Genomic DNA, 26,685 nt, shown 5'->3' with positions numbered 1-26,685 from the left:
TTTTGTCCCTCAGCCACGGGCCAAGTCCTGCGCTGTGATGCCATCGTTGACCTCATCCATGGCATTCAGATTGTCTCCACAACCCGTGAACTTTACCTGGAGGACTCACCCCTGGAGCTGAAGATCCAGGCTCTGGACTCTGAAGGTGAGGATGTCTCCCTGGCAGTCATCTTTCTCTTTCGCCTTGTGTCTGGCCCTACTGTTTTCCAAAGAGGACTGCTTCAACCAGGAAGATAAAGTTGATGCAGTGGGGTGGGGGGCTTGGAGAGGTTCAGACCACCTCTGAAGTGGGTCCCAGGCCCTCAGTTGCAGTGGGGCCTTCAAATTGAGAGCTTTTGCAGAGCCCAGAGGCTGGCTCCATGCCTATGCACAGGGATTGTGTTTGCTAAAGCTTATCTTTGAGGAGTGACATCTGGGGGTCTGGGCAGTGATGGGGAGCTGGGAGAGGCCTCTGGGCTACCACACTGTATATAGCTGGAAGCGTTCTCCTTGCTTGGCTTTGAGAGACGGTATTGGCTTCCTGGTCCAGACTGCAGTGTATAAGGGGTAGTAGGGGGAGTGAGCTGGGCCACATCTATGCTGCTGGCCCTGCTCACTGTCCTTCACTGTCTCACTTCACCAGAGTTGGATATAAGCTTATTTTGGGCCGGGACTCTTCTTAGAAGATCTGTTCTGGCAGGAGGCAGACTGTCTGTAGCCTGACCTCTTTGTAAAGGAATAAAGGGAACATTTGTAGGTTAAGATTCTTTTTCCTTTCAAATTTAATTTTTTTAAATTTATTTTTAAATTACAGTTGACGTACAATATTATATTAGTTTCATTTGTACAACATAGTGATTAGACATTTATATACCCTCCTAAGTCTAGCATGTAGGTTAAGATTTTTTTTTTTTGAGGAAAGTTAAGGCAATAGATTTGTTTAAGATGAAGGATATTCCCTAACTTTAAGTCCAAACCAAGTATCACCTTTTCTTTGAGATCTTTCCTTACCACTCTTGCCCCTCTACTCACTTTTTAAAAACTTTTCTGTATCAGCATTTTTCAGCCTGGGTACTATTGACTATCTGGGGTCAGATAATTCTTTGTGGTAGAAGGCCGTCCAGTGCATCATAGGATGTTTAGCAGCATCCCTGGCTTCTACCTACTAGATGTCAGCAGAACTCCCCAAGCCGTGACAACCAAAAATATCTCTAGCCATTGCCAGATGTCCCTTGGAGAGAGCAAAATCACTGTTCTGAAGCATCCTTCCTTCCTCTGTGTGTTCATTCATCCGATAAGCTGCCTAAATTCTGTTTTCTAGTCTGTAAAATCGAGATAGTGATGCTCACCTGGAGGCTGGAAAGACTTGATGAGAAGTGTGTAAAAGGTTTAGCTCTGCATGGCTCATGTGGGTGCTCAAGAAGCCAGGTAGCATCTGAATGCTTTTTATCTATTGGGCATTCTGCCAGGCCCTGGGAATACTGCAGGGAATGGAAGGACCTGGTCTCTGGCCCCAGAATCTCAGGCTGTAGGGGAGGTTCGCATGTAAATAATGCCCACATGCATCTCAGTAGATGCAGTTTATTATCAAATTGGAAGTAAAGTGTGAAGGAACCACAGAATTGGGGAGAGGCAGCCCCTGGGAATGTTAGATGTTGGATGTGGAGAACAGAGGTCAGGACAGTTTCTTAGAAGATATGATATTGAATGAACCTTGAGGACATGGGGTTTGTCAGGCAGGGAAGGCCAGTTTATTCTTGAGACTTAAAGCTCAGATGGGGGTCGGATGCAAGAAGTAAAGGGTTGTGTGTGTCAGATGTTGGATTTGCACTTGTTCTTAGAGCAGAAAGAGCTGGGAAAGGGGTTTGTGTAGTGAAGTGATGGAACATTTTTCATTTTGAAATGAGAACTAATTCAAAAATGTAAATGCAGCGTTGCCTGGGTACAAAAACAAACCAAGAAACCCAGGGTCTCTGACAGATAACCTTTGAGGCACCTGTTTTCATCTTCTGCCCTGTTACAGCGTGTCTATGTGGAACCAGGCATTGGATTTACACTAAGAATGTCTTTACAGAGTGTTTAAAACCTACTCTGAGTCCTATTCCTCCAAGAATTATTATGCAGTCACCCACTGGATTCTGCTTGTTTGACATCCTGTCAAAAGGTGCATAGATGCAAGCCATGATCTCAGAGCCAAGGCTAACTGTGTGTAGCTTTCCATTTCTTCCACCCTGGGGCCCTAGGAGTCTCAGTGTCAAGGTGAAGGGACTAGAATAGTCATGTGAAAATAGATGGTTTGGGGATTCTGCCCCCTCATCTGCAATTTCTTTCCCTATGTAGGGAGGTAGTAGGAATGAATAAATCAGGTCTTGGGGGCATCTACCTAAACTGTAAAATGTTTACAGGTGCTAGGGGTGATGGTGTTATGCACTACACTGAACATATGGTGAACAAAGGCAGGTGGCATGGGGAGAAGGACACAGGGTTCACTTAAGACAGGCCTGGTTTACATCCTGGCTCAGCCCCTCACTATTACATGACCCTGATCCTTTAAGCTTCTGTTTTCCCTTCCTGAAATAGAGGCATGACAGTTGCTTTGCAGGGGGGTGGTGCCGAGTGCTTTTCCCTTCCCTTGGCTCCAGGAGTTAACTCCAGTGCATATTTGACACCTGCCTCCTCCAATTTGCTCTTATAGGGAACACGTTCAGCACCTTGGCAGGGCTGGTCTTTGAGTGGACGATTGTGAAGGACACGGAGGCCAGCAGATTCTCAGACTCCCACAATGCTCTGCGGTGAGAAGCGCCTTGCCTGTGGAGGGAAGGGGGAAGGAGGATGTTGCTTGGCTTTGAATGGGCCAGAGGCTTTCATCATCACTGTCATCATCATTGTTATTCTCAGCGAGGACCCAGGATGATTCCCAGTATGCTGAGTGATGTTCCTCTTGATTGATTTAGAGAAAAATGTTTTGGCCCACACAGTTTAGTGGGAACCTTACTGCTTCTGCAGCCCACCAGGTGTGTTCTGTAGGAAATTGCCAAGGACCTGGGATTGGGGCAGTGGAAGAGTTCTTTGTGGCCTCAGAGGGCAGCTCCTCCATTGGAGGTCAGTTAATGGGGAGACATACTTTGGCTAAGAGGACATCCCAGCAGTGACAGCCCGTCGCAGTTTCAAGAGACTGTGTTCCCCAGCAATGGGGATGCGGATGGACTTTTTGCCTCTCTTGACTCAGTTACTGCTCCCAACAGCCATGTGGGCTTATGTACCATTGTTTTCTCCATTTTTCAGACAGAAACTGAGAAGTTTAAGCCATTTTTTTCAGGTTGGTAAGTGGCAGAGCTACAATTTGTACTCAGATCTGCATAAATTTTCACTTCTGTATATAGCTATTTAGGCAGAATGAGGAGTTCAGTTACTGAGATGCACTAGCTACATTTGCAGTGCTCAATTGCTGTGTGGTTAGTGGTTACCACGTATGGGACAGAGCACATGTGGAGCATGTCTGTCACTACCAAAGTTCTGTTGGCCAGTGTTGGCACAGACTCAAGTCTGGGCTTTGTCCCTTATTACTCTGCATTGACTCATACGTTATCAAATAATTTTTTAAAGGTTATAGTCCCTTTTGGGGGAGGAAAACAATTTTTAAAGAATTTTACAGCCATTTTCAGCCTACAGAAAAGTTCCAAGTAAAGTACAGAATGTGGTTTCCCTAACCTAAACCGTTTAAGAGTAAGTTGCCATCCTGTTGCCCCATTAGCCCTGATTGTTTTAATGTGTTTACTACCACTAACAACATTTTCCTGCGTCTCCACAACATAGTTGTCGAAATTTGGAAGTTAACACATGAATGCAAGACTTCATTCAAGTTTTGTCAACTATTCCAGTTATGTCCTTTGCTGCAAAACCCAGCCCAGAGTTCCTGCATGTTGTCCTGCTTCTTAGTCTCCGTCAGCCTGGGACAATTTCGTGGTCTTTGACTTTTGGGACTTTGACCTTTGTGAAGATTATAGTCTAGTTATTTTGTAGAAGTCCTCATATTTTGGGTTTATATGATGTTCCCTTCTGCTGAGACTCAGAGCTTTGCATCTTTGGCAGGAATAACACAGAGATGAGATTCTGTATTTTTCTAATTGCATCATATCGTGATTTTGTCAGTCCATCATTGATGATGTTCCCTGCCATCACTTGGGTAGGATGTCTGCTAAAGTGCCCCTTACGAAGTCTCTTTCTTATCCTCTTACAATTAGTGTTTTGTAGGGGAGTTAGTCTGGTATTTATTTATGCTTTTAAAAGTCTAGTTTAGAGTTCTTGGAAGTATCCAGACTTGGCTCACAGCCATCTCCATGGTAGACATCCTCACACCCTGACACTGCATGTGAGGCACCCTCTCAGATCAGAGCTCTTCTGGAGTCTGAGACCATCAGCCTCTATTTCCTGGACAAGCGCTGCAATTGCTGGTATCTCACAAAGCCAGAAACATGGGCTTTATCATCAGTGAGACATGGATTCCAGTCCTGCCTTGTTACTTTCTGCTTGTGGCCTTAGTTAAGGAAGGTAGCCCATCTGAGCATCAGCTTCCTCTTATATCACATAGAGGTAATTGTTTTGTCCCGTCTGATAGCAGCCTTGTGAGTCAACACATTGACTGTGTTCAGAGCCCTTCCTGGGCCTGGCTCACGCTAGATACTCAGGGAATGGTGGTCCCTGCTTCTGAGCTTTCAGTCACTCCATAACTGAGCCAGATGTTAACTGAAAAACCAGGTGCTAAAGCACATTGGAACCAATATCCTGGATTTTCAGTAAACTCAGCATATGACACCTAGTAAGATGAGACAAGGAAATCAATCATGGTGTAGGATAGCACCCGGCTGATCTTGGGGAGAATGAAAGTGTGTCTACTTGACAGCTCTTGTTCAGGCAGAAAAATAGATTTATTTGTAAATCACAGGCTGCAAGTGAGAGCCTATGTCAAAAGGGTCTCTTGAGCCAGGTGTGCTTACCAGCCCTACTATAGGGAGGGTCCCTGGCATCCTGACTTCTTTCCCCACCTGGGGCTTCTCCCCACAGCATAACCCCAGGAAGATTAAGATATGATGTGATTCCCTAGTCCTGACCCTTGAGGGGAGTCCTTGAGACTCATTCCCCATAGGCAGGAGCTAGTCCTGGGCTGGACTGGAATGTGGCAGGTGGCCCTGGGAGTCTGATGGACATTGTTGACACCACCCTAGTCTAGTCTGTGGTCCTGGGCCTGCTTCTTAGGCTTCCATGGTCCTCATCTTCCACATCTGTGAGAGTGAAGCTTTTCTAAGTGAGAAGTCCTCAAATTTCAGTGTTTCTCATAAACACATGTAGATTTTGATACAGTGCAGATTGCTAGACTTCATTCAGACAGAGGCCTGGGCCAGAGGCTAAGAGTTTGCATTTTTTATAAGGACACTGGCAATTCTGATATAGGAAGTGTTAGGGACACATTTCTAAACAGCACCAACTAAGGTCATGACACTTATTTCAGCATCTGGTACCTACTAGGAGGTCTTGATAGACAGTGAATATATTAGGTTATTTGGTTTCACACGTCAGGTCTGATGACATGTGCTTTTCCAGAATCCTCCCATTCTTGGAGTCTACATATATACCTCCTTCCTACATCTCAGAGATGGAGAAGTTGGCCAAGCAAGGGGACACCATCCTGGTGTCCGGGATGAAGACTGGGAGCTCCAAGCTCAAGGCACGCATCCAGGAGGCCGTCTACAAGGTGGGCCTTGGGACACAAGATGCTGGGCTTCTGGGGTAGAACCAGGTTAACTGCTCCTGCTCACCCCTGTGTACACATTTAGTAGTGGAAATGAGATGCTCCACTGTGAAAGTTCCACTGTTCATAAAGGGGAAACTTCAGGGTGTGATTTCATATTTTTGTTAATTTGGTTTGGTTTTGGGGGACACAGCCTAGTGAGATGTGGTTGGGGCACCAGAGTGTGCCATCTAGAGTCATAGAGCATTTGCTCCATTCTCAGTTTTGAAGGAGGACCAGGAGCAGTGGTATTTTCATTAACTAGCTTATTTTCAATGATTACCCCCCTGTCCCATTGTAGGGACACATCCAAGCATTTGGGGCTCTGTGAAAAATCCTGAGGGCTCCCAAGTGCCCTCCTTGCTATTACTGCCTCTGCCCAACATGAGTGCTGAGACTAGTGGTCTCGTGTAAATGGCTGGTGCGCCTTACTGCCCCTCCCCCATGCCCACATTGCCCTGGCCTCACCAGCACCTGCTTTTTCATCAATGCCTTGTCTTGAGAGGGGTGGGACAGAGGAAAGGAGCGGGTTTAGCCAAGGTCCTGGTCTTCTCCTGTTCTTATGGGCAAATGTCTACCCTGCCTGTGCTGCTTTTTGAACTGCAAACCTGAGCTCTTTCTTCCTTCTTTGCCTGGCTTCTGGAGAACCGGCAGGAAGGTTATGGCATTTCATCTGCCTTTTAATTTCTAAAGTTATAAACAAGAGAAATCTCTCCAGATTCAGTCTCCTTCGTGGATTAGCAGTAATTTGGAGTCCTGGAGGGTTTTGTAAACATGGGAGGTGCCAGGTCACAGGGCTGACCCGATAGCATAGTTTGCCTCTTCTGATTCTGGGCCCCTGTGCAGTGCTCAGGACTGGGTTGGGGGTCGGCCCACCAATGAGCTGGAAAGGCCCCCGTGTCCAGCCTGTATTGGTAAATGGCTTCCCTTCCTGCCATGCTGGAAGGCACCTGCCACAGAGCCCAGGCCAAGGAAGAGGCTCTGTACGTTTTTTCCTTCTCTAATGAGTCAAGATATTTTTTAACTTACTGTTAAGTGTGGAAACCTGTAAGATCTTACAACCGTGTTAAAGGAGAGGAGAACCCAAAGAATTTACAAATAGATGCAGAGCTAGTCAGTATCCATAGGGCAGTAATTGGCTGTACCTCCACCAGAAAAAATGGGTTTGCATTTCTGTGAATGAGACTCATTTGCTTTGCCATCAGTTTTCTCCAACTTGCAGAGTAACCAGGCAATTCAATGATAAGGGAAGATGCAGGCCCCTACAGAATCTGGTAACACGAGGGTGTACCAGATTCCGTACGGGTGGTCTTTCTCCCACTTCAAAGTCACTCATGATTTTTCCTGATGAGGAGGTCTTGATGAAGAATGAGAAGTGGGCAGGGAGGGCTAAGAAGCAGAGTCTGAGTGCTCCTCAGGGACACATGCCTCCCCTTTTCAGGTTTGCTTTAGAATTCCCAAACCTCACTGGCTTTGGGGGCTTTTGTGGAGAGTGACCCAGAGATCCCCCTGGTGGCCATAGTATCCCTAGATATCACTGCTGGCTCCTCACTTTTTATTCTGTTTAATTATTAAAAATTGTGGTATAACATACATAAAATGACCACTGAACACATGCCTGCCTTACATGCAGTGTTCTCCTGGTGTTTTGGGGGTCTAAAAGTACTGCCTTGTTTTTTTCATCCTTAACTTCCCTGTTCCCACATGAGTATACTGAAAAAGTTCTAAAGATTCCCTTTCTCTTGCCCAACCCACCATCTCTATTCCTTGATACCACCTTACTTTTTCTACTCTCTTCTTTATGCCAAGAACGTCAGTCCTGCAGAGGTCAGGCTGCTGATTTTGGAGAACATCCTTCTGAACCCAGCTTATGATGTCTACCTGTTGGTGGGAACCTCCATTTGCTATAAGGTACAGAAGATCAGGCAAGGGAAGATTACAGGTGGGTCACTGACTCTGGTAAAATATAACATTTACCACTTTAATTATTTTCAAGTGTAAAGTTTAGCAGCATTAAGTACATTCACGTTGTCGTGTGGTCATTGCCACCATCTATCGCTAGAACTCTTTCATCTTGTAAAACTGAAACTCTGTACCTGTTAAACACTAACTCGCCATTCCCTTCCCCTCAGCCCTTAGTAGACAGCATTCTGATTTTTGTCTCTATGAGTCTGACTTCTCTAAGGACCTCAAATAAATGGAATCACAGTATTAGTCCTTTTGTGACTGGCTTATTTCACATAGTATGGTGTCCTCAAGGTTTATCCGTGTTGTAGCATGTGTCAAAATCGTCTTCCTTTTTAAGGCTGAATAACATTCCATTGTGTATATAGGTCACACTTTGTCTACCCATTGATCCGTTAATGGACGCTTGGGTTGTTTCTACCTGTTTAGCTGTTGTGAATAATGCTGTTATGAACATGGGTGTGCAATATCTCTTTGAGGCCCCACTTTCAGTCCTTTGGGATAGATAGCCTATTGTTTAAAGAACATCAGAAGCTGTGAGCTTCACATTGGACTGGACTTTATTCTTGGTTTGTCACTGACTGGTGGACAGCCGTGATAAGCCATCACCTCCCTTTGGGGTTCAGTTTCTCTTTTAGAGCCCTTGAGGCCTTTCTGCCTGTGCTAGGAGGACAAATTGAATTAATGGATGTGGATTTGTTCTAGAAATTCTAAAGTGCTTTATATATGTGATATGTTTTATTTGGTGAGTGTTCTCAGTGCAGCAGCATCAAGCCTAAGCATTATTATCATCATTTTGTTTAAAGCTGACACATGTGTCATGGCCAGAGCACAGGCTGTCAAGAGTCTCTGGTGTAAGAGGCAGCACACTCAAGGCCCCATGTGTCTCCCACAGGCTGGAGGGCTACAAGCCTGTGATGCAGAGTATTGTTTAAGAAGTCATTGATGCTTCAGCTTTCAACCTGCTTGGGTTGTGGTCCTGAAAGACACTGCCTCAGCTGAGAGGCATAGTTTGGTCACTCATTACTGTGTGGCAGAGCACAATGCCCCTTGGAAGGCCACGAAAGGCCAACACAGACCCCTCCTACATCTGGACCCATTTCTTTCCAACATGGTTGGAGGGCAGCAGACTGGTGGTTCCCGAATGTCCCCACGTGCTGGGCAGGCAGTGTCTGGCTCTTCTGCAATGTGTCAGTGTGGAGGTGGTGCGGATGCGTTAGAGTAGGATGTATAGGAAGCCAGGCTGGGGGTCCTGGCCAGAGCCCAGTATTTACCCCTGACTTTAGAGAAGCAGACGGCCCTGCACTTGACCTTCTGAGACTCTAAAAGAGAAGTCAGGTCCTGAGGAGGAGTGTGGTAGGGCACATGTCGAAAGGCTAGAGGGTGCCAACGGGGGCTTCTCAGAAATGGAAATAGAAACTTATACCTGAATGCTGGCAAGAAGTGGTATTGCAACCCGAAAGAAGCTGGTATGGGAAGCCCAGTCACAACTGACAGCATCTGATCACAATGGAGTATTTTTTTAAGTGTTGTTCCTCTCGTGTTATAACCCAACGACTCTATGAGGTAGATTTCATTGACACCCCATTTTTATAGAAGAAGAAACTGAGACATGGAACTCCTGAACATCTCAAAGCTGTCGGGCTCCTTGGCCTTAGTTACTCCTGCAGAATCAAGTGGTCCTGTCCCCACAAAGGAAAATGAGAATAGTTGTTAAAGGTAACACATAGGACTTTACAGTTCTCTCAGTGGCGAGGTGGGGATTATCCCTCTACATGGGGTGGATGAGGGCTGAGCTGTGGCCCAGCCAGAGAGGGCAGAACCAGCATGGTTAAATGTGGAAGGATTTAATAAAGAGTCTTAGTAGCTGACCCCAGCACATCTCAAGGCACCCAGAAAAGTTGTGGATTTGGTCACTGACCTGCTATAGAAGTCAAAGAATGGGAGCACATGAAAGATCCCCAACAGGGAATAGGGAAGTTGCCTCCCTATGTTAGTAGGGTAATGAGATGGAAAATTCCTCCAAAAAGAGAATGCAGCTGCGTGACTGATGGGCCTGGCTGGCATGGGGCCGGAGTGGATCCCAAAGAATGCTTTGGGAGAACTAGCCAGCGAAGGTCTCATGAATAAGACATACAAGGGGAAACTCACTGTCCAGTTTTTTTTTAGATGGATTGTTTTTCTTTTTAATTAAGGTATAATTTATATAAATGTCATTTTTAACAGGCTTACTAGTCAGAGAAGTTGGGGGAATGATATTATTACAGGGGACATGAATTTTAGCAAAGCCCCGTCTTGCTCAGCATCCTGCAGAAGACTCAGAAAATTCCAGGTTAGAGGTTAATTACATGGACTTGGTAACAGGCAGATAATTATAACTCTAAATTAATTATTTATACTCGCTTTTAGATTTTCTTCCTTAAAAATACGCTTTTTCTTCTTTCCTTCCACACTTTTGTTTCCCTTATATCTCCCTTCCTTTATGTGGCAGTTTGCTTTCTTGCGAGCCCATTTACTGAGCATTTATTCTGTGCCAGCTCTCTGATGGGCGTTTCTTATGCAGTGGCCAGCAGAGCTGCCCAGGTCCCTGCTCTCCTGGGGTGCACAGCTCAGTGGGGAGGGGGGACAGTCAGTCCAAGAGGTGGAGGCCGGTGACGGAGGAGAGGGGCTCTTGGAGCTTATAACGGGGGTGTCTGTGTTGCTTGCAAGGCTGTGTTTCTAGTGGGGGCCATAGGTCTTCTCAGTCCTCAGGCCTGTCGGCATTTGGATTTGCTTGTAGACTTAATGGACACAGTAACCAAATTATTAGACAAAACAAAATGTGAGAAGGACATGCTGGCTGATGGAATTAGTATCTGAAAGGAACTTGAGTGATTGGAATGGTAGAAATTTCTGACATGAAATGTGCTGAGGTTTAGAAAACCAGCTGCATGAATGGATATTGGGCTGGGATTCCAGTGTCAAACACTTAGGTGTGGAAGGGACATGGAACCCAAAACACCCTTGATCCATAGCTGCCCAGAACTAAAGCACACTTGGCTGCTTAAGCAGTGGCTAGAGTCAGAGGCAGGGGAGTGAGCTCCCTGTCATCCTGGGCTCAGGCCCACCACCCCGGGAACTCCATGGTCATCCTTGGACCCTGCGTGGGGTGGGGGTTGGAGGACCCTGACAAGTATAAGCACATCTAGAGGGTCACCTGGGGTCTGGAGGGGATCAGAAATTGTGTCTCCTAGAAGAATGTGGGCCACCTTGTCTATAGAACGCTAGCTTTTGGGATGGCCATCTTCTTTCTGCAGATGGCTGGTCTGGGACCCCAAGAACAGCCTTTCTCTTTATGTGGACAGTGACACTTAATATCTACAAAGCCTTCCATATTCAGTACCTTTGACAAGACTGAGCTCTACATTATAAGAGGTATTTAAGGGAGTTAGTCACACAAGCTCCTCATTTTAGGGTTTTGTATCTGTAGCTACATCTGTGTTGTATAAGATCCCTCAAGAGTCAGTATATTAATTTCCCAAAGGGCCATATTCATTTGGAGAACTTTAGACAATGGAGGAAGCTAGTGCTTCATAACATAGCATAAAGTAATACTGCTTTATAGAGCAATGACATTATTCTATTATTTTATTATGACACGTATCTTTAAGGCACTGCTGCCATATTCCGAACACATAATCTGCAAGAATCACAACCCAGCTTGGCTAGGCTTCCCCAAGTCAAAGACAAGGAAATGGGCTGTGTATACAGCAAGAGATTCTTAATCCTAGTGTGCATCAGAATCACCTGGAGGGCCTGTTTATACAGAGTACTCGGCCCACCCTCTGAGTCTGCTTCAGCAGGTCTGGTGTGTGGCCAATTATTGGTGGTCCAATGTGATGCTTTTGGTTCAGTTTGAGAATCCTCTGCTCCAGGGGAGGTTCTTAGTAACTAATGGAATACAACAAAAGATACCCCAGAACAGGAAACGGGCAAGTTGCCTCCCTTTTAGAATTCCCATCATAATTCCTGAGAATTCTGAATGATGCTCTAGCTGAAACTCCTCTGGGATCTTTGCCCAGGGCGTCTCCCATTCTGGACCCTGAGCTGGGACCCAGTGGTGAACGAGAAAGCTGTAATTGGTTCTTTGCATCTTCTTCTTTTTTTTCTGGAGGGCTGGAATGTGGCTTCACCTGTGGGCTCAGTGAGTGGGTTACTTGACAGGAAATTCTCCAGACTGGGGAGAGGACATGTCAAAGTGATCAAGTTCTCTTTGATTTGCGTCCTAGCTCTGTTGCTTACCTGCTATGGGACTACTCCAAACTTCTCATCTTCTTTTCCACATTTACCCCCTTTCCAAGATGTGGGCATCAGGAATGCCTCTTTGAAGGGTTGCTGAGGGACAAAAATGGGGTAATGTGCCTATAAACAGTCCTGCTACATCTTGGTTTCCTGATCAGCAGCAGCCTCTTATATCAAAAGTGCTTGTAGTCTCTACCTACAGTGTGTGGGAGATCAACAGAGGTGGTGGATTGTGTCAGCCTGTTATTTCCCAGGGAAATCGTTTTTCATCCTGGCACTGGTTGAATGAGTTTTCTTCCACAGTGTGACAGAGAGCAGGGGAACATTGATGGATGGTCAGGATAGCAGCAGAGATGATTCTTTGCATATTACAGACTCAGCTTCCAAAACTATGTGAGAGACCATGGACCAGTGTCCTTTTTGGAAACTCCCAAAGGATATACAAATCCAGAGAGCCCCATCCTGGACCTCTTAGTGCAGAAGCAGAGTTCATTTCTGTGATGGTCAGAAAAGGGTTTAATATTGAGATTCTGCAATTCATTTGGTAATTTGATTCAGAGACTGTACTTGATTTCAAAAATCAGTGTATTACAGTCACAAAAAACCGATTGCCTCTGAAAATTCATGGAGAGTGTCAGCTTTATCCACAGGCATGGAAAATAATATCAAAATTTAAAGTGTTGAAAAAAAAAAAAAGGAAAATACGGTAATCATACTGGCAGCAGGGCCCAGGGATTCAGGGTGCAGTGGCATACTGTCATTGGCTCCTAACATTTGCTGTCTTCTCTCTCCGCCCACCCCCCCCTTATTCTCTTTTGTCTTTGGGTGGCCAGAACTCTCAATGCCTTCGGATCAGTATGAGTTGCGGCTTCAGAACAACATCCAGGGTCCTGCAGGAGACCCAGGCCAGCCTGTAGCTGTCTTGGCACAGGACACGTCGACTGTAACTGCAGTGCAGCTGGGACAGAGCAGCCTGGTCCTTGGCCACAGGAATATCCTTTTCTCAGGCCAGATGCATGTCCTGTGCACAAAAGACCTGCTGTTTGGCAGTCAAGCCATTTTTCTCCCTGAAAGCAGGGCAAGGCTAAAAATAACTCTGTTTTCCCTCAAGGTCTTAAAGTGAGAAGGAACCAAAATAGCAGCACAGCTGAGTGGCACTGCTCACCTCTGTCGGTGTCTCACTTGAGAGGCTGCTAGGATGGGAGGTGGTGGCAGGCATGGGGACTCTCTCCTTGCCTCTGGAACCTTCTCTGGCACCTTCAGTCTCATCCGAGGGGCCTGGCTAAAGCTGTTTCCACACTGGTATGTGGGTTATCCCTGTCCCAGACTTGTTGATGTGCCCTGTGTGATCGTCAGTGTCCCTTACAGAGACCCCTTCCCCACCCCCACTCCCTACCCTTTGCTAATGTAGGAAGCGTGATATGGCTCTGCTGCACTTGGCATCAGGCAGGGGAGTTTTACTCCCCTCTTCTATGTGTGTGATATCTTAATGATAAGCCTTCTGAGCCATACTGAAGCTTGCTGGCTGGTTTATTTGCCATCTCGTGTTTCGTTCCTTAATTAAGAATTCAGACATCCGCATGCAGGGTGCTTCGAGGTTACCCAACAGCACCATCTACGTGGTGGATCCCGGATACCTGGGTGAGTGTAGGCATCCTGGGTCCTTGATATTGCTCATTTGTGATTACAAGAGTTAGAAAAATAAAAGTAACAGCTTTCCAGAAACCATTTTACTTTAACCAGCTTCACCAGTGGGAGGTCCAGGGCCATCAGTACCCGCTCTGCCCTTGCCGAGGTTGCTGCTTAGTTCATCCCCTGTCGGAGCCCAGAAACAAGCAGAGAGTAGATGAGGTCAGGCAAGTGTCTGGCTCGGCAGGGGGAGAAATGGAATAGGATAGAGTGGAGAAGGGCTTTGTCTCCTGCTGGTTTTTATACCCAGGCTCTGTCTAGACCTGACCATGGCTATGGACGTTTGGAGGTTGGGGACCAGCTCAGAGAGGCTCCTGCGGTGACATGACAGTTGGTAGATGTCTCGATAAGGAGGAAGGAGAGGCATTTGAAAGAATAGAGGAAGAATCTATAGCCGTGGAGGACCTGAAAGGGCACATTCAGGGCCTGGGATAACAGATGACCACTTGAGAGATGTCCAGGACACACCTTCGGTCATCAATGCAAAGCTTCTTTGGTCTGAGCTTACTCAACCATTGAGTACAATAAAGTGGTTAAGGCAAGAATGTTCAATGTGCAGCAAATCTGTAGGTCCTCTTGTTTGCTGCCATCTAAGATTGCTATTTGGTGTAGACCCAAGTGGACAATGTGGTAACACCAGGTACTGGTGTCTCAGGAACTCCATTTTCTCAGAAATGTTTTCTTAGTACTTTCCATCCATCTGGACCGTGCTGGGCACTGGAGTTCTGGAGGAAGGATGATGGCGTCTTTGTGCTTGGTTTTGCAGGTAGAGACCAGTATAACAGGTAGTGACAGGACAGTGTGAAGGCGTTAATGAATGTGAGTGCAGAGAAAAGCTTCAGGGAGATTATAACTGAGGCAGGCTTTTTCCAGGAAGCTGCTCTTTTGCAGGGAGGTCATCATGGCAGAGGGAACAACTTGAGCAGTAGTGTGGAGATAAGAAAGCACATAGCATCACAGGGCTCAGCTGGTGTGGTGTCCACTGTGGGAGCAGAACAAGACGCTTGAGAACCATGCAGGCTCACAAAGGGAGAGCACTCAGTGCCAGGTCTCACACCTAACTAAGCCTACTGGGCATTTAGAATGTAGACACAGTAGGGATTCAGAGTGTACCCTCACTGCGGATTAAATGTGTAGACCCACTGGGGATTCAGAGTGTAGCTTCACTATGGATTCACAGTGTAGATCAACTGTGGATTAGAACACTGCCTCAGAGTAGACCTACTATGGATTCAGAGGATAGCCTCACTGTGGTTTAGGGTATAGACTCACTGTGGATTCAGAACATAGCTTCAGTATGGATTCAGAGAGTAGAACCAGTGTGGATTCAGAGTTCAGACTCAATGTTCATTCAGAGCGCAGACCTACTGTGTATTCAGGGAGTAGATTCATTGTGCAATCAGAGTGTAGCCTCACTGGATTCAGAGCGGACTAATCTTCAATTCATTGTGAAATGTCACTGTGGATTCAGAGCATAGACCTATTGTGGATTACAGTGTAGACCTATTATGAATTCAGTGTGTAGCTGTACTTTTGGTTCGGAGCCTAGACCTGAGGATTCAGACCATAGACACTGTGGGCTGTCTAGGTGAGCGATTATAGGGCCCTCTTGTGTTGTTTGTTATAGGTCTCTTCAGTTGAGTAGTCTGAGCCCTTCCAGGTAGGTGGTCTTGGGGCCCTCCAGGTAAGCAGTAGTGGGTCCTTCAAGTGAGTGGTTATAGATATCCTTAAGTTGAGCAGTTGTATGTCTCTTCAGGTAAGTGGTCTGGGCCCTTTCAGGTAGGTGGTTGTGGGGCCTCCAGGTAAGCAGTGTGGAGCCATGATGCTTGGGCCCATCCTGTTGCTCAGCTGCATACCTCTGTGGCCTGAGTTGTCAGCACTGCCACTTGTCTGTTTTATAGGGTTCACAGTCTGCCCTGGTGACAGGTGGGTGCTCGAGATTGGCCGCCTGTACGAAATTACCATTGAAGTGCTTGACAAGTCTGGTAACAAGGTCTACCCATCAGACGTGAGTGCCTGCTTTGGGTCCTGATGGGGTGGCAAAGTGGGATGTGTCTCCTGGAGGAGCTGCTGAATAAGCTGCCCCCAAAAGAATAGGAGTCCCCATGCAGGCAGGCTGAGTTCAGGTGTTTCCTAGTGGTGCTGCTGGGTGGATAGGAAGCACTGTTGTGGGATGCCTGGGGCATTTCAAAACACTGTAAATTTGTGTATCTGCATACCACAGCCCCACTCCCTACAGGGCTGAGGTGGGGAGAGGAGGCTGCAGGGTTCAAGGAGGCAGTGATGGGGAGGCAGTATCTGCCAGCTGCCCTTCAATGCCCTTTTCATTAGACCATTCTCACAGCTCTGAGAATCCATCTTTTCCTGCTTTGCAGAGAATCAGCGAGCACTTCCCAACCTTCTCCCTGCATGGTTAGAAATACCTATAACTCTTGAGAAGTCCTGTGTGACAGGCAAACCTCTGTTAGCTTTCTGGCTCTGGAAAGGAACATCAGACAAATAGGCAGATGGAGAGGAGTCTAGGCAATGTTACAGTCCTTTGAGAGAAATTCCTAGGATCGTCATCCTAGACCTTCCTAATGGTATCTGAGGTTTAAGAAGGAGGTGAGGGTTCCCCCTTTGGTTTCTTTGCAGAAGTTATTGCTTTCCTCACGTTATTAAAGACTCGGTCAATCACAAAATTTTGTTTTTTGGGGGGGGGGGGGGCGGAAGTAGCTGTAAGGGATTTTGGTATCCTTTATTATATTTGATGGTTTCCTTTTTGGAACTTCAGGGCCTAGGAAAGCCAAGAGTAGACTTCAAGCTCCCGTGAGCATCACATGAGTAACTACAGCAAGAGCACCAGGTCTTCAGCCTGGTAGGGGTCAAAGACCAAAGCAGTCAGAGCTCGGTTACAGGGCTTTGTCCAGGTCATCTTCTGGCTTTTGGAGGCCTGCAAGCCTCGACGGCCTCTTGGCCTGGCCTGACTGCTTTTTTCTGGTCACATTGCTTCTGTCCTGCATTCTGACTTTCCTAGATTGTCAAGAAGCATCTCTCATTTGTCCTGCCTCACCTTCCAGAACATCCGCATTGAAACTGTGCTTCCCGCTGAGTTCTTTGAGGTGCTCTCTTCATCCCAGAACGGGTCGTACCATCATGTCAAGGCAATAAAGAGGGGACAAACAACCATCACGGCAGCCCTCACCTCCATAGTGGACCAGGCAAGTTGATGCCTCCTTCCTTTGCTTCCTGGGCCCTCTGCAGGCAGAAATGTCAACCCAGGCTGGACATGGGTCCTGGGGAGTTGGGGCCCCAAGCTCTGTCTTTGCGCTGCTCTCACAGGTACTGTGAGAGTTTCTTCTTAGGGTTCACAGGGGGTGTCTGGTGGGCTGGGGTTTGGGCTCTTTCTGTTTCCTGTCCCCACACCAGGCCAGAGCCCCTCTTCCTCTGCTTTTTGCCAGCCCTTATAAAAGTGAGCCTACATTTTCTACTGCAGAGCTCTCGTTGGGGAGCATCGTTGGGCCCCCTACGTCCAACTGTGCACCACCCAGAAGCCACAAACATCCCTTTGGCTGTTTTGTCTGTACATCCTACAAAATCTTTTCATTTTCCCCTGTACTTGAAAAGCCAACAGTTCTAGGTGGGAGCAGATCTTTACTGATTGTAACATTGACATGGGTGTTCTCATCTGCTTACCCAGCACCAAACCTTTCCCAGACCTATAAGAGGGAGCAGGAGGCAGCAGAAGGAAATGGCCTGTGGACCACATAGCGATTCCTACCAAAGTCTGCACTTCAGCTCTGGGGGCTTTGGGCAAGTTGCTTTAGCATTCCATGCCTCAGTTTCCCTGTATGTAAAGCAGGGATAACCACATTCATCCTGTCAGGGGATCTGTGAGGATGAAGTTGAGCAGTGTTTACTTGAGTGGTAAAGAGCCATAGAAAGCCGTCTCCATTGAGATGAGGAGGCTGCAGAATGTCTGGCATCTTACTTCCCCCTCTCCCACAATCATAAAATAGACCTTTGTGACTGATCCCCAGGGAGGGGCAGGGAAACTTGACTGGGAAAACTGTGCTGATGACCTGTTTGTTATGGTGACATCGGGTGGCCTTTACCCCTTTGTAGGACGGAGGGGTCCACTCTTTACGTGTACCTGTGTGGAACCAGCAGGAGGTGGAAATTCATGTTCCCATCACCCTCTTTCCCAGCATCTTGACATTTCCATGGCAACCAAAGACGGGCGCCTATCAGTATATGATAAAGGTAATTGGGAGCTCCCCGCCCCCCCGCCCCCACACACACATCTGGGTACACTCCTTTGGGTGTTTCCATGGGATTGGGGCTTCATCTATTCTGTTTCTTCTAATAATATCTTTAAATACTATTTGAATTTAAAATCAGAGAGTATACTTTCTGTATTTTCTGAGGTTTTTATCACAGCAATGTATTTTGATAATCAGGGAAAAAACCCTGGAAAACAGAAAATAAAGCAAAATAAAGAAAACCTGGAACACAGATTTAACTTCCACATACATTTGTTTTTGTAAAATATTGTTTTTCCAAAGCATTGTAAATATCCTTAGAGAAAAACTTGAAATTCAGGGGAAAATGTCTCCAACCCTGTCATATACCAAGTGTTCTTGGTCTCTGGTATTCATGTGCCCACCTGACATTAGTTGGCATGGACCGATTCCTTTGGGGCTCAAACCCTTATGGCCAACACAACCCAATCAGTTTCTGTTGTATCCCTGGTAGTGGTGACAGGTGTCCTGTCTCTGTAGTGGTACCCACTGCCTGATCAATCAGGTGTGTCACCTTCCTGGCCCCTCTTGGGTTCTGGAAACAGGGCAGGGTAGAGAGAGTAAGAAGTGGAGGCAGCCAGCCTCCAGTCAGGTGTTGGCCCGATGCTATGTTTTCCCATGTGGTGGGTATATGCTGACCTTGTGTGTGTGAGAGAATGAGTGTGAGTAGGTATGTGTGAGAGAGAGTGAGGGTATATGAGTGAATGTGAGTGTGTGAGATACAGAGAGAGAGAGACCAGGCAGGTGGTCTGATTAGATGATAATTTTCTACCCCCAGGCCCAAGGTGGAAGTGGGAACTTCAGTTGGTCTTCATCAAGTTACATGGTTGCCACAGTCACTGTCAAGGGTGTGATGACCACAGGCAGTGACATAGGACTCAGTGTGATCCAGGCACATGATGTTCAGAATCCACTGCATTTTGGGGAGATGAAGGTGAGACATCAGGGGCCAGGATAGCCCACATGGGGGAGGCATGGGATGGTGGTCACTAGCTGGTGCCTCTTAACCAGCCCTCAGGCTCAACTCAGAAACACTTTTTAGCCCTTGGTCTTATATTTGGTGTTGACAGTGGTCTGGGAAGTGGGAGTTCAGGCCCCAGCCCTGCCCTTGAGGTGCTTACGGCTATATCGGGGAGATGGAAATGACACCCCATAAGGCAGGAAATATGGTACCAGAAGGGCCAGGGTTAACATAGCTTATGCAAGGGAGACTGGAGATAAGTAAAGGAGTCATTCTAAAAATTCCTCCAGACCTAAAAGATATAACTGTCTAAATTGGACGGGTCACTGAATGTTGGGCTGTAAATTCACAGTGAAGGATGGCCCCAGACTCCAAGGGACCCGGCCCTGACTCCCTTCTTCTGATTTGTGTTCAGGTACGAAGTCAGGTGTTCCCTGCACCAGGGCCCTGCACTTGGCTTTTGACCCCAAGTGATGTGGGACCAACTCACTTAGCAAAGGCCACAGGTGGGAGTGGTCACCTGCAGCTGAGCCTGTGCGCCCCCCCACCCCCCTACCTGGAGGTCTCCTGACTTTACCACTTTCCTTACTGCCTGACCCTGACCTCAACCTCTTTTATTCATTTAGGGCAGAAATTGAAGGTCCATCCATGGTGTGTCCAATCCTGACCACCTCTTACATTATTTGGGATATTAACAATAGATTATTTAGTCTTTTTTAATTATGATACACATACATACCCTTTTATATGAAAAGGGTTGTAACAGAGACCCTTCAACTACAGAGTAATTGTCAAATATTTGGATAAAGTATAACCATCTTGTCCCTTCTGTCTCCCAAGCTTCTTCATCTCAGTAAATGTGCCACTTTTCAGTAAATGAGCACCCAGGTGCTTAGCCAGAAGCTGGAGGACAGTTCCCCTCAGGCAGTGTTTGTAATGGTTAGAGCCTGGCTTCTGGGGCCGGACTGCTGGGCTGCACGTGACCAATGTCCCGGGTTGGGCAGGTTCTTTAACCTTCCATACTAGTTTCTTCATCAAGTCATGGGGCTGGTAATAGAACCTTCTTAACAAGGAGGCTGAGAGGATTGAGTGAGATAGCAGTGTTCTTAGAACCTGGAGTCTGGTAAATTTTGTTTTATTCTGTATTCGTGTTGTTGATGATGCCTCTCTCCCACCCTGTGCACTGCCTTCTTTACATTCCTTCAGTGTGCTGAGCTGGTACATGACCTTTGCACGGACCATCTCTTTTTCCCTGAATGTTTTTCCCCCAGACTTTTGTCTGCTTCCTCTGATTATGGTTCTCAGGTCTGAGTTTCTACATCACCCTCTCAGAGGAGCCTTCCCTGACAGCTCCATTCCTGAACATCACCCTAGGGCCCAGCACGTACCATGTCCCCCAAGCTCAGTCTTCTTCCCAACACATCTCCAGTACTCAGCACACAGCAGCTCTTAGTAAATTTGAGTAGCAGTCCCTTCTTCTCCCATGGAGCCTGATAACCCTAGTCCATGCTCTGTCCTCCAGGTGTATGTGATTGAACCCAGTGGCATGGAGTTCGCCCCGTGTCAGGTAGAGGCACAAGTGGGCCAGGCCCTGGAGCTGCCCCTAAGGATCAACGGCCTCCTACCCAGCGGAGCTAATGAGGTGGTCACCCTGAGCGACTGCTCCCATTTCGACTTGACAGTTGAGATGGAGAACCAGGGCGTGTTCCAGCCACTGCCAGGTAAACCAGCACTAATAAGTGGGCACCAGACAGTGAGATTGGGGCAGACTGCCTGAGTTTTCAACATGGACTGGCCTAGATTCCTAAATAGAGGGTTTGAGGCAGCAGGGAGTGTCTGGGAGGGCCATTTAAAGGAAGTAATAATTGAGACTTGAAGGATGAGACTGGGGGAAAATGGGGGAAAAGTATTCCGAGGAGCAGGAAGAGTGTGTGGGAGCCTGGAGATAAGAAAGCCTGTGGCATGCTACAGATTCCAGCCAGGCCAGAATAGGCGGGCCTCCCATCGCCAGGGCAGGGGCCTGATGATGTGCAGAGGGTGCTGAAAGTCTTCACACCAGGGAGGCTGGGGTGGCGGAGAATGGTGGCGTGCTACAGGAAGCTTCTCTGCCATGCCGTCGGAGCCAGGGTGTGTCCCTCAGGGCGCCGTTCTTCAGCACCTCATCCCAGCTCTACAAAGGGCCTGTCTCCTGTCTCATAATTCAAGGTCATGTCCAGATAAGCATTTGCCAGACTGTGTACCCAACTGAAAGAGAGTCCCAAGCAGGGTCCACACTCAGACCAGTCATTTTCCTATTCTTTTTGTGTAATCGTGGACACAAATAGGCCCATTTGGCAAAGTTGCTGTTTTCAGGAGCTCCTGAGCTCTGCTTGTGGATGCTGTGGCCCACTGTTCTTGGCAGCGTAGGGTTATGGTGGTGGCCATTGACAAAACAGCATGCATTGAAATGACCTAAGTGAAAATAAAAGTAAAAGGAGTACGGAGAAGATTGTTTATGAATGTCCACAGCAGCTTTGTTCCTAATTATCCCAAACTGGAAACAACCCAAATACCCATCAACTGATAAATGGGTAAGCAAGCTGTGGAACACCCTTGCAATGGAATACTTCTCATTAATCCAAAGGAAGCAATCAGTGATCATGTAACAGCATGGCTGAGTTTCAAAAACGTGCTGCATGAGATGAGACAGACACAAAGCACAGTTCGCCGATGTGTAGTGTAAGGCCAAACTAGTCTGTGCTGAGACCAAAAGCGGAGCAGTGGCTGCAGGGCCGGGGGCTGGGGGCACGGGGGTGGCTGGGCGTGGGTGTGGGGGGGTCTTTCTGGGGGATGAGAAGTTCTAAAATTAGTGGTGATAGTTGCACAACTCTGTGAGTATGTTAAAAAACACTGAATTGTGTATACTTTAAATGGGCAATTCTGAAATATGTGAGTTATATTTCAGTAAAACTTATTTTTTAAGAAACTAAACTGTGGTGGAAAAAATCAGAAAGACATAGCAATGGCCTCCGGGGAAAGAGTGCTTGGGGATTGCCTAGGAAAACCGTTGTGGAACCTGTGGTGGCGGGCATGTTCTACATCATGATGAGGTTGACGTATCATGGGTAGCTGTGTTTGTCAGGATTTGTGGTGTGGTCCACTTAAGATCTGTGCATTTTGTTATGTGTAGATTTGATCTTAAGAAAAAACGTACCATAAGTAAATATTGAACTATAGATAATTATGTTTTTGCTAAACAATGAAGTATACTGATGCCTGCAGCTTACTTTTAGATGCATAAAAAAATAAATCAATTGATGGATGGATAGGAGATGGATGGATAGATAATACAGTAAAAGAAAGCAAGCTGTCGACTATGGAGTCTAGGAAATGGGAATGTAGAGTTTCAAAGTATAATTTTTCTAAATGTTTGGAAAGAAAACAATAAAATTCCACTACACTTCCACTAGAATGGCTTTTTTAAGAAAATGGAAAATACCGAGTGTTGGCAGGGGTCTAGCACAGGTGCTAGTAGCGGTATAAGTTGATATAGCCATTTTGGGAAATATATTTGGCAGTAATGACGAAAGCTGAATGTAGGCATGCTCCTGGGCAATAAGGAGTTGGGGTGCAAACAGGAAACTCTTAAGGACACACTCGACAGAAATGCCAAAACATGTCCACCAAAATAAATGCACTGAAAGAAATGTTCATAGTAGCACTGTGTATCATAGTCCTGCACTGAGAATAAACCAGATCTTCTCAGTAGCATAGAGAAAATGAATTGTGGTTTCTTCACACAACAGAACACCTTAGAAATGTGGATAAGCAAACTACAACTTGCAAAAAATAAAGAGGGATCTCACTACCAACACTGAGTTGAAGAGGGCAGACACAAAAGAGTTGATGTTCAATGATTCCCTTTTTATCAGCAGTCCCCAACTTTTTTAGCACCAGAGACTGGTGCTCCTATGAGAATCCAATGCCTGATGGTCTGAGGTGCAGCTGAGGCAGTGATGCTAGCGCTGGGGAGCAGCTGCAGATACAGATGAAACTTCACTTGCTCTCCTGCCGCTCACCTCCTGCTGTGCCGCCCAGTTCCTAGCAGGCCACGGGCTGGTACTGGTCTGCGGCCCAGGGGTTGTGGACCCCTGCTGTATATAAAAGACAGAAGCCAGCAAAATTATGCTGTGCTGTTAGAAAGTAGCTAACAGTGGTTTTCCTTTGGGGAGGGGAGGAGCCAGCGACTGGAAGGGTCTGTGAAATAGTCCAGTGTACATGTCAAATTGTTTCTTGATCCCAGTCTTAAGTATAGGATATATTAAGTTTGGGGGGGGGAATCATTGTGAATTGTATGTCTATGACAAGTATATATTTTTTGGTATGGAAAGTGTACTTAAAAATGTTAAATTCAAAAATTAGATTGAAGCAAGCCCAGGATGAAAGAGGGACTGTCAGCCTGTCATGTCTTTCTGGCAGAGGCACATTCACTGTGACTATTTGACTTTCCTCTTATTGCAGGGAGGCTGCAGCCGGGGTCTGAGCACTGCAGTGGGGTCAGGGTGAGAGCCGAGGCCCAGGGGTACACCGCGCTCCTTGTGAGCTATAAACACGGCCACATCCACTTGAGCACCCGCATCACCATTGCCGCCTACCTGCCTCTGAAGGTGAGCCTGGGACCTTTGCCCTCCAACCTCTTCACTGATGTGCATCATTGATTTGTTCTGGCAAATTTGGTTAAAACTCTGACTGCTCAAAATAGCTTTTAGAACAGCAATCTCTCCCTGTGATTTTTGAACTGAAATTAAGAAGTATGTAGAAGGAGCAGAGCCTCCCTGATGGCAGACAGTGATTCCTGACATCATGAGGATAAAGTGTTTTCTGCAGGGGTCAGGACAGAGATAGGGATTCTCGTGAACTTAGAGTTACCCTGCAGGGTCTCTTCAAAACCGTGGACTGGGGACAACAGCCCTTGTGTGTGGTGCAGATTCTGGGGCCTTGGAGACCTGAGTCAGCTTTGGACCCCTGCCTGGTGTCAGATGGCCATCGAGTGTCCAAGTCCCCCTTTGTGGTGGGAAATGATGCCAGCAGTTGAAGTCAGAGCACACTGCCTCAGCTTTGACACCAGCCTCCGAGTCTGAGTCCCAGTTTGACAGGAACTCTGTGACTTTGGCTAATTTAATTTCTCAGGAGGCCCAGAGAGAGAGTAAGTTGGCTTTTCCATCAGGGGAGGGTCTCTCCCCTAGCCTCCCAGCCTGGGCCAGTCAGTGCTTACATTTCTCTGACATGCAGCCTCAACCTCTAGGATAGCTCTGGTCCCCTTGGTTTGTGACTCTCACTTGTTAGAAGCAAGCTCAATAACATTAGGATCTATCATCTCTGAACCTCTATCCCTGAGCATAGTGCCTGATACAGAGCAGACAACAAATAAGGGTTTTTTTGTTTTTTATTGAGGTATAATTGACATATAACATTGTATTAATGTCAGGTGTACAACATAATGATTCAATATTTGGATGTATTGGGAAAAGGTCACCACAGTAAGTCTAGTTAACATTCATCACCATACATAGTTACATTTTTTTTTCTTAGAAAAAATCTACTCTCTTAGCAACTTAAAAATACATAGCGCAGTATTAGTGACTATTGTTGCTCTACATCCCCAGGACTTCTTTGTTTTATAACTGGGAGTTTGTACCTTTAGACCACCTTCACCTACACTTCACCTTCCTACCACTCTCCCCTTTTGCAACCACCAATCTGTGCTCTGTATCTACGAGTCTTTTGTTTGTTTGCTTTAGATTCCACAGATGAGTGAGATCATATACTATTTCTTTCTTTGACTGACTTATTTCACTTAGCATAATGACCTTGAAGTCCATCCATGTTGTTGCAAATGGTAGGATTTCCTTCTTTTTATGGCTGAATAATATTCCATCGTGTATATACATACATATGTCAAGACTCCCTCGTTGATCAGGGCACTGGATGAAGTGAGAGGACTCAAGAGAGCAGAGTTGAAGAAAATTGAAATTCCTTAGATGGCAGCAATCATTCTTCAGGAAGCCCTGCCACAGCCTTCCATGAGGTAGAGCATTTCACGGGGATCCTTGGGAGAGATTCTTCAGGACCCTTCCTTTGTGCTTGTTTCAAATGACTAGACAGCCTGATTATCTGGCTGGAGCTTTAGAAGCCAACAGATGAGTTCATGGTCCCAAAGTGAGATTACGGGTAAATATAAGGTGGGCATGTCCCAAGTGAAGGTGGCTTCCTGACTGGACAAATTAAAGAAGAAGAATATGGGTCTCTTCTTTTATCTTTCTTCTGCCTTCATATCAGTTAAGATCAGGTAACAAAACCAAAATAACTGTGGCTTAATAGAGAGTTTATTTCTCTTTCACACAAGAGGTCTCACATAGGGATAGTGTGGCAGCTCCATAGTCATCAGAGACCCAGGTTTCTGTCTTTTCACTTCATCATCTTCAACATCGCCTCATGGTCTAAAATGGGTACTGGAGCTCCAGCCATCCCATCTGCATTTCGCATAGCCAAAAGGGAATGAGCTCACCTCTCAGCTGAGTTAGTTTCCTATAGTAGCCTTGTCAGAAGTTTAAAACAACAGTTTCCACCTTTATCTCACTGGTTAAAACTTAATCTCTTGGTCACACCTAGCTGTAGGAGAGCCTGGGAAATAGTTTAGCTGGGCTGTTTACCACCCCCCAAAAATTGGGGCTCTTTCTAAGAAAGAGAAGAGTGTTGAAACTGGAGAATTCCCTCAATTTTTGTATGTCTGGAAAGGTCTTTATTCCTCCTTCATATCTAAAGGAGAGCTTAGCTGGATACATTGTTCTAGGCTGGTAGTTCCTTTCATTTAATAGTTTGAATATTTGATTCCACTCCTTTCTGGCTTGTAAGGTTTGTGCTGAGAAGTCCAAGGATTATCTAATGGGTTTTCCTTTATAGGTTACCATCTTAATTTCCCTGGCTGCCCTGAGAATTCTGTCTTTGTTGTTGATTTTTGATAATTTTAATATGATGTGTCTCGGTGGAGGCCTTTTGGGTTGAGATAATTGGGTGTTCTATTGACTTCTTGAATTCCAAGCTCCAGCTCATTCCTTAGTTTTGGGAAATTCGCATCAACTCTTTGTCAGAAAATGCTTTCTAAGCCCTGCTCCTTTTCCTCCCCTTCAAGAATTCCCATTATTCTATGTTTCCTCTCCTGATGGTATCAGCTATTTCTTGTATTTCTCTTTCTATTATTTTTCATTCTTCGGTTTCTCTCTTCTTCTTTCTGATTTATTTCTAGATTTCTGTCTTCAATATCACTGATCCTTTCCTCCATTTGGTCGACTCTATTTCCCAAGCTTGTTATTTCATTTTACAACTCTTGCAATGTGCTCTTTATCTACAGAAACTCTATTCCATTCTTTTTGAGTGTTTCAGTCTTCTTGCTAAAGATTTCATTCTGCTCATCTAGTTGATTTTTCAGTTCTTGAAATTATTGATATGATTCGTTTTGGATCTCACTGAATTTTTTCAGAAGTACCATCCTGAATTCTCTGTTATTTAAATTGCATATTTTTATGTCTGTAAGCTTATTTTCTGGAGATTTTTCTCTTTCTTTCTGAGCTGCCTTGTCACCTTGGTTTTTCATGGTGTTTGATGAACTATTTCTCCACCTGGGCATTAATGAAAGTGTGTTCTGCTGCTCCCTCCCCCCTGCCCATCCCCGAAAGAAGATGTATTATATAATGGTCTCTAGT

At 46.1% G+C, this 26,685-nt stretch overlaps 1 protein-coding gene across 2 annotated transcripts in view; it reads left to right on the top strand.

The window, feature by feature from the left end:
- The window catches only part of NUP210 (nucleoporin 210), a 92,115-nt gene that overhangs the window by 17,357 nt on the left and 48,073 nt on the right, over positions 1-26,685 (top strand). Inside the window, exons 3-14 of one of the 2 annotated variants that reach the window (XM_016135572.2) lie at positions 14-145; positions 2,675-2,771; positions 5,581-5,731; positions 7,577-7,709; positions 12,847-13,005; positions 13,586-13,654; positions 15,604-15,710; positions 16,762-16,902; positions 17,807-17,944; positions 18,761-18,916; positions 20,466-20,664; positions 23,444-23,589. In XM_016135572.2, coding sequence (XP_015991058.2) covers positions 14-145; positions 2,675-2,771; positions 5,581-5,731; positions 7,577-7,709; positions 12,847-13,005; positions 13,586-13,654; positions 15,604-15,710; positions 16,762-16,902; positions 17,807-17,944; positions 18,761-18,916; positions 20,466-20,664; positions 23,444-23,589 — 1,628 coding nt within the window. The other variant, XM_016135574.2, reaches the window with a different exon arrangement.

This window comes from Rousettus aegyptiacus, unplaced genomic scaffold (genome assembly GCF_014176215.1).
Source record: "Rousettus aegyptiacus isolate mRouAeg1 unplaced genomic scaffold, mRouAeg1.p scaffold_m13_p_4, whole genome shotgun sequence".
NCBI classification, from domain to species: Eukaryota; Metazoa; Chordata; class Mammalia; order Chiroptera; family Pteropodidae; genus Rousettus; species Rousettus aegyptiacus.
This window is presented reverse-complemented; position numbering and strand designations above follow the sequence as displayed.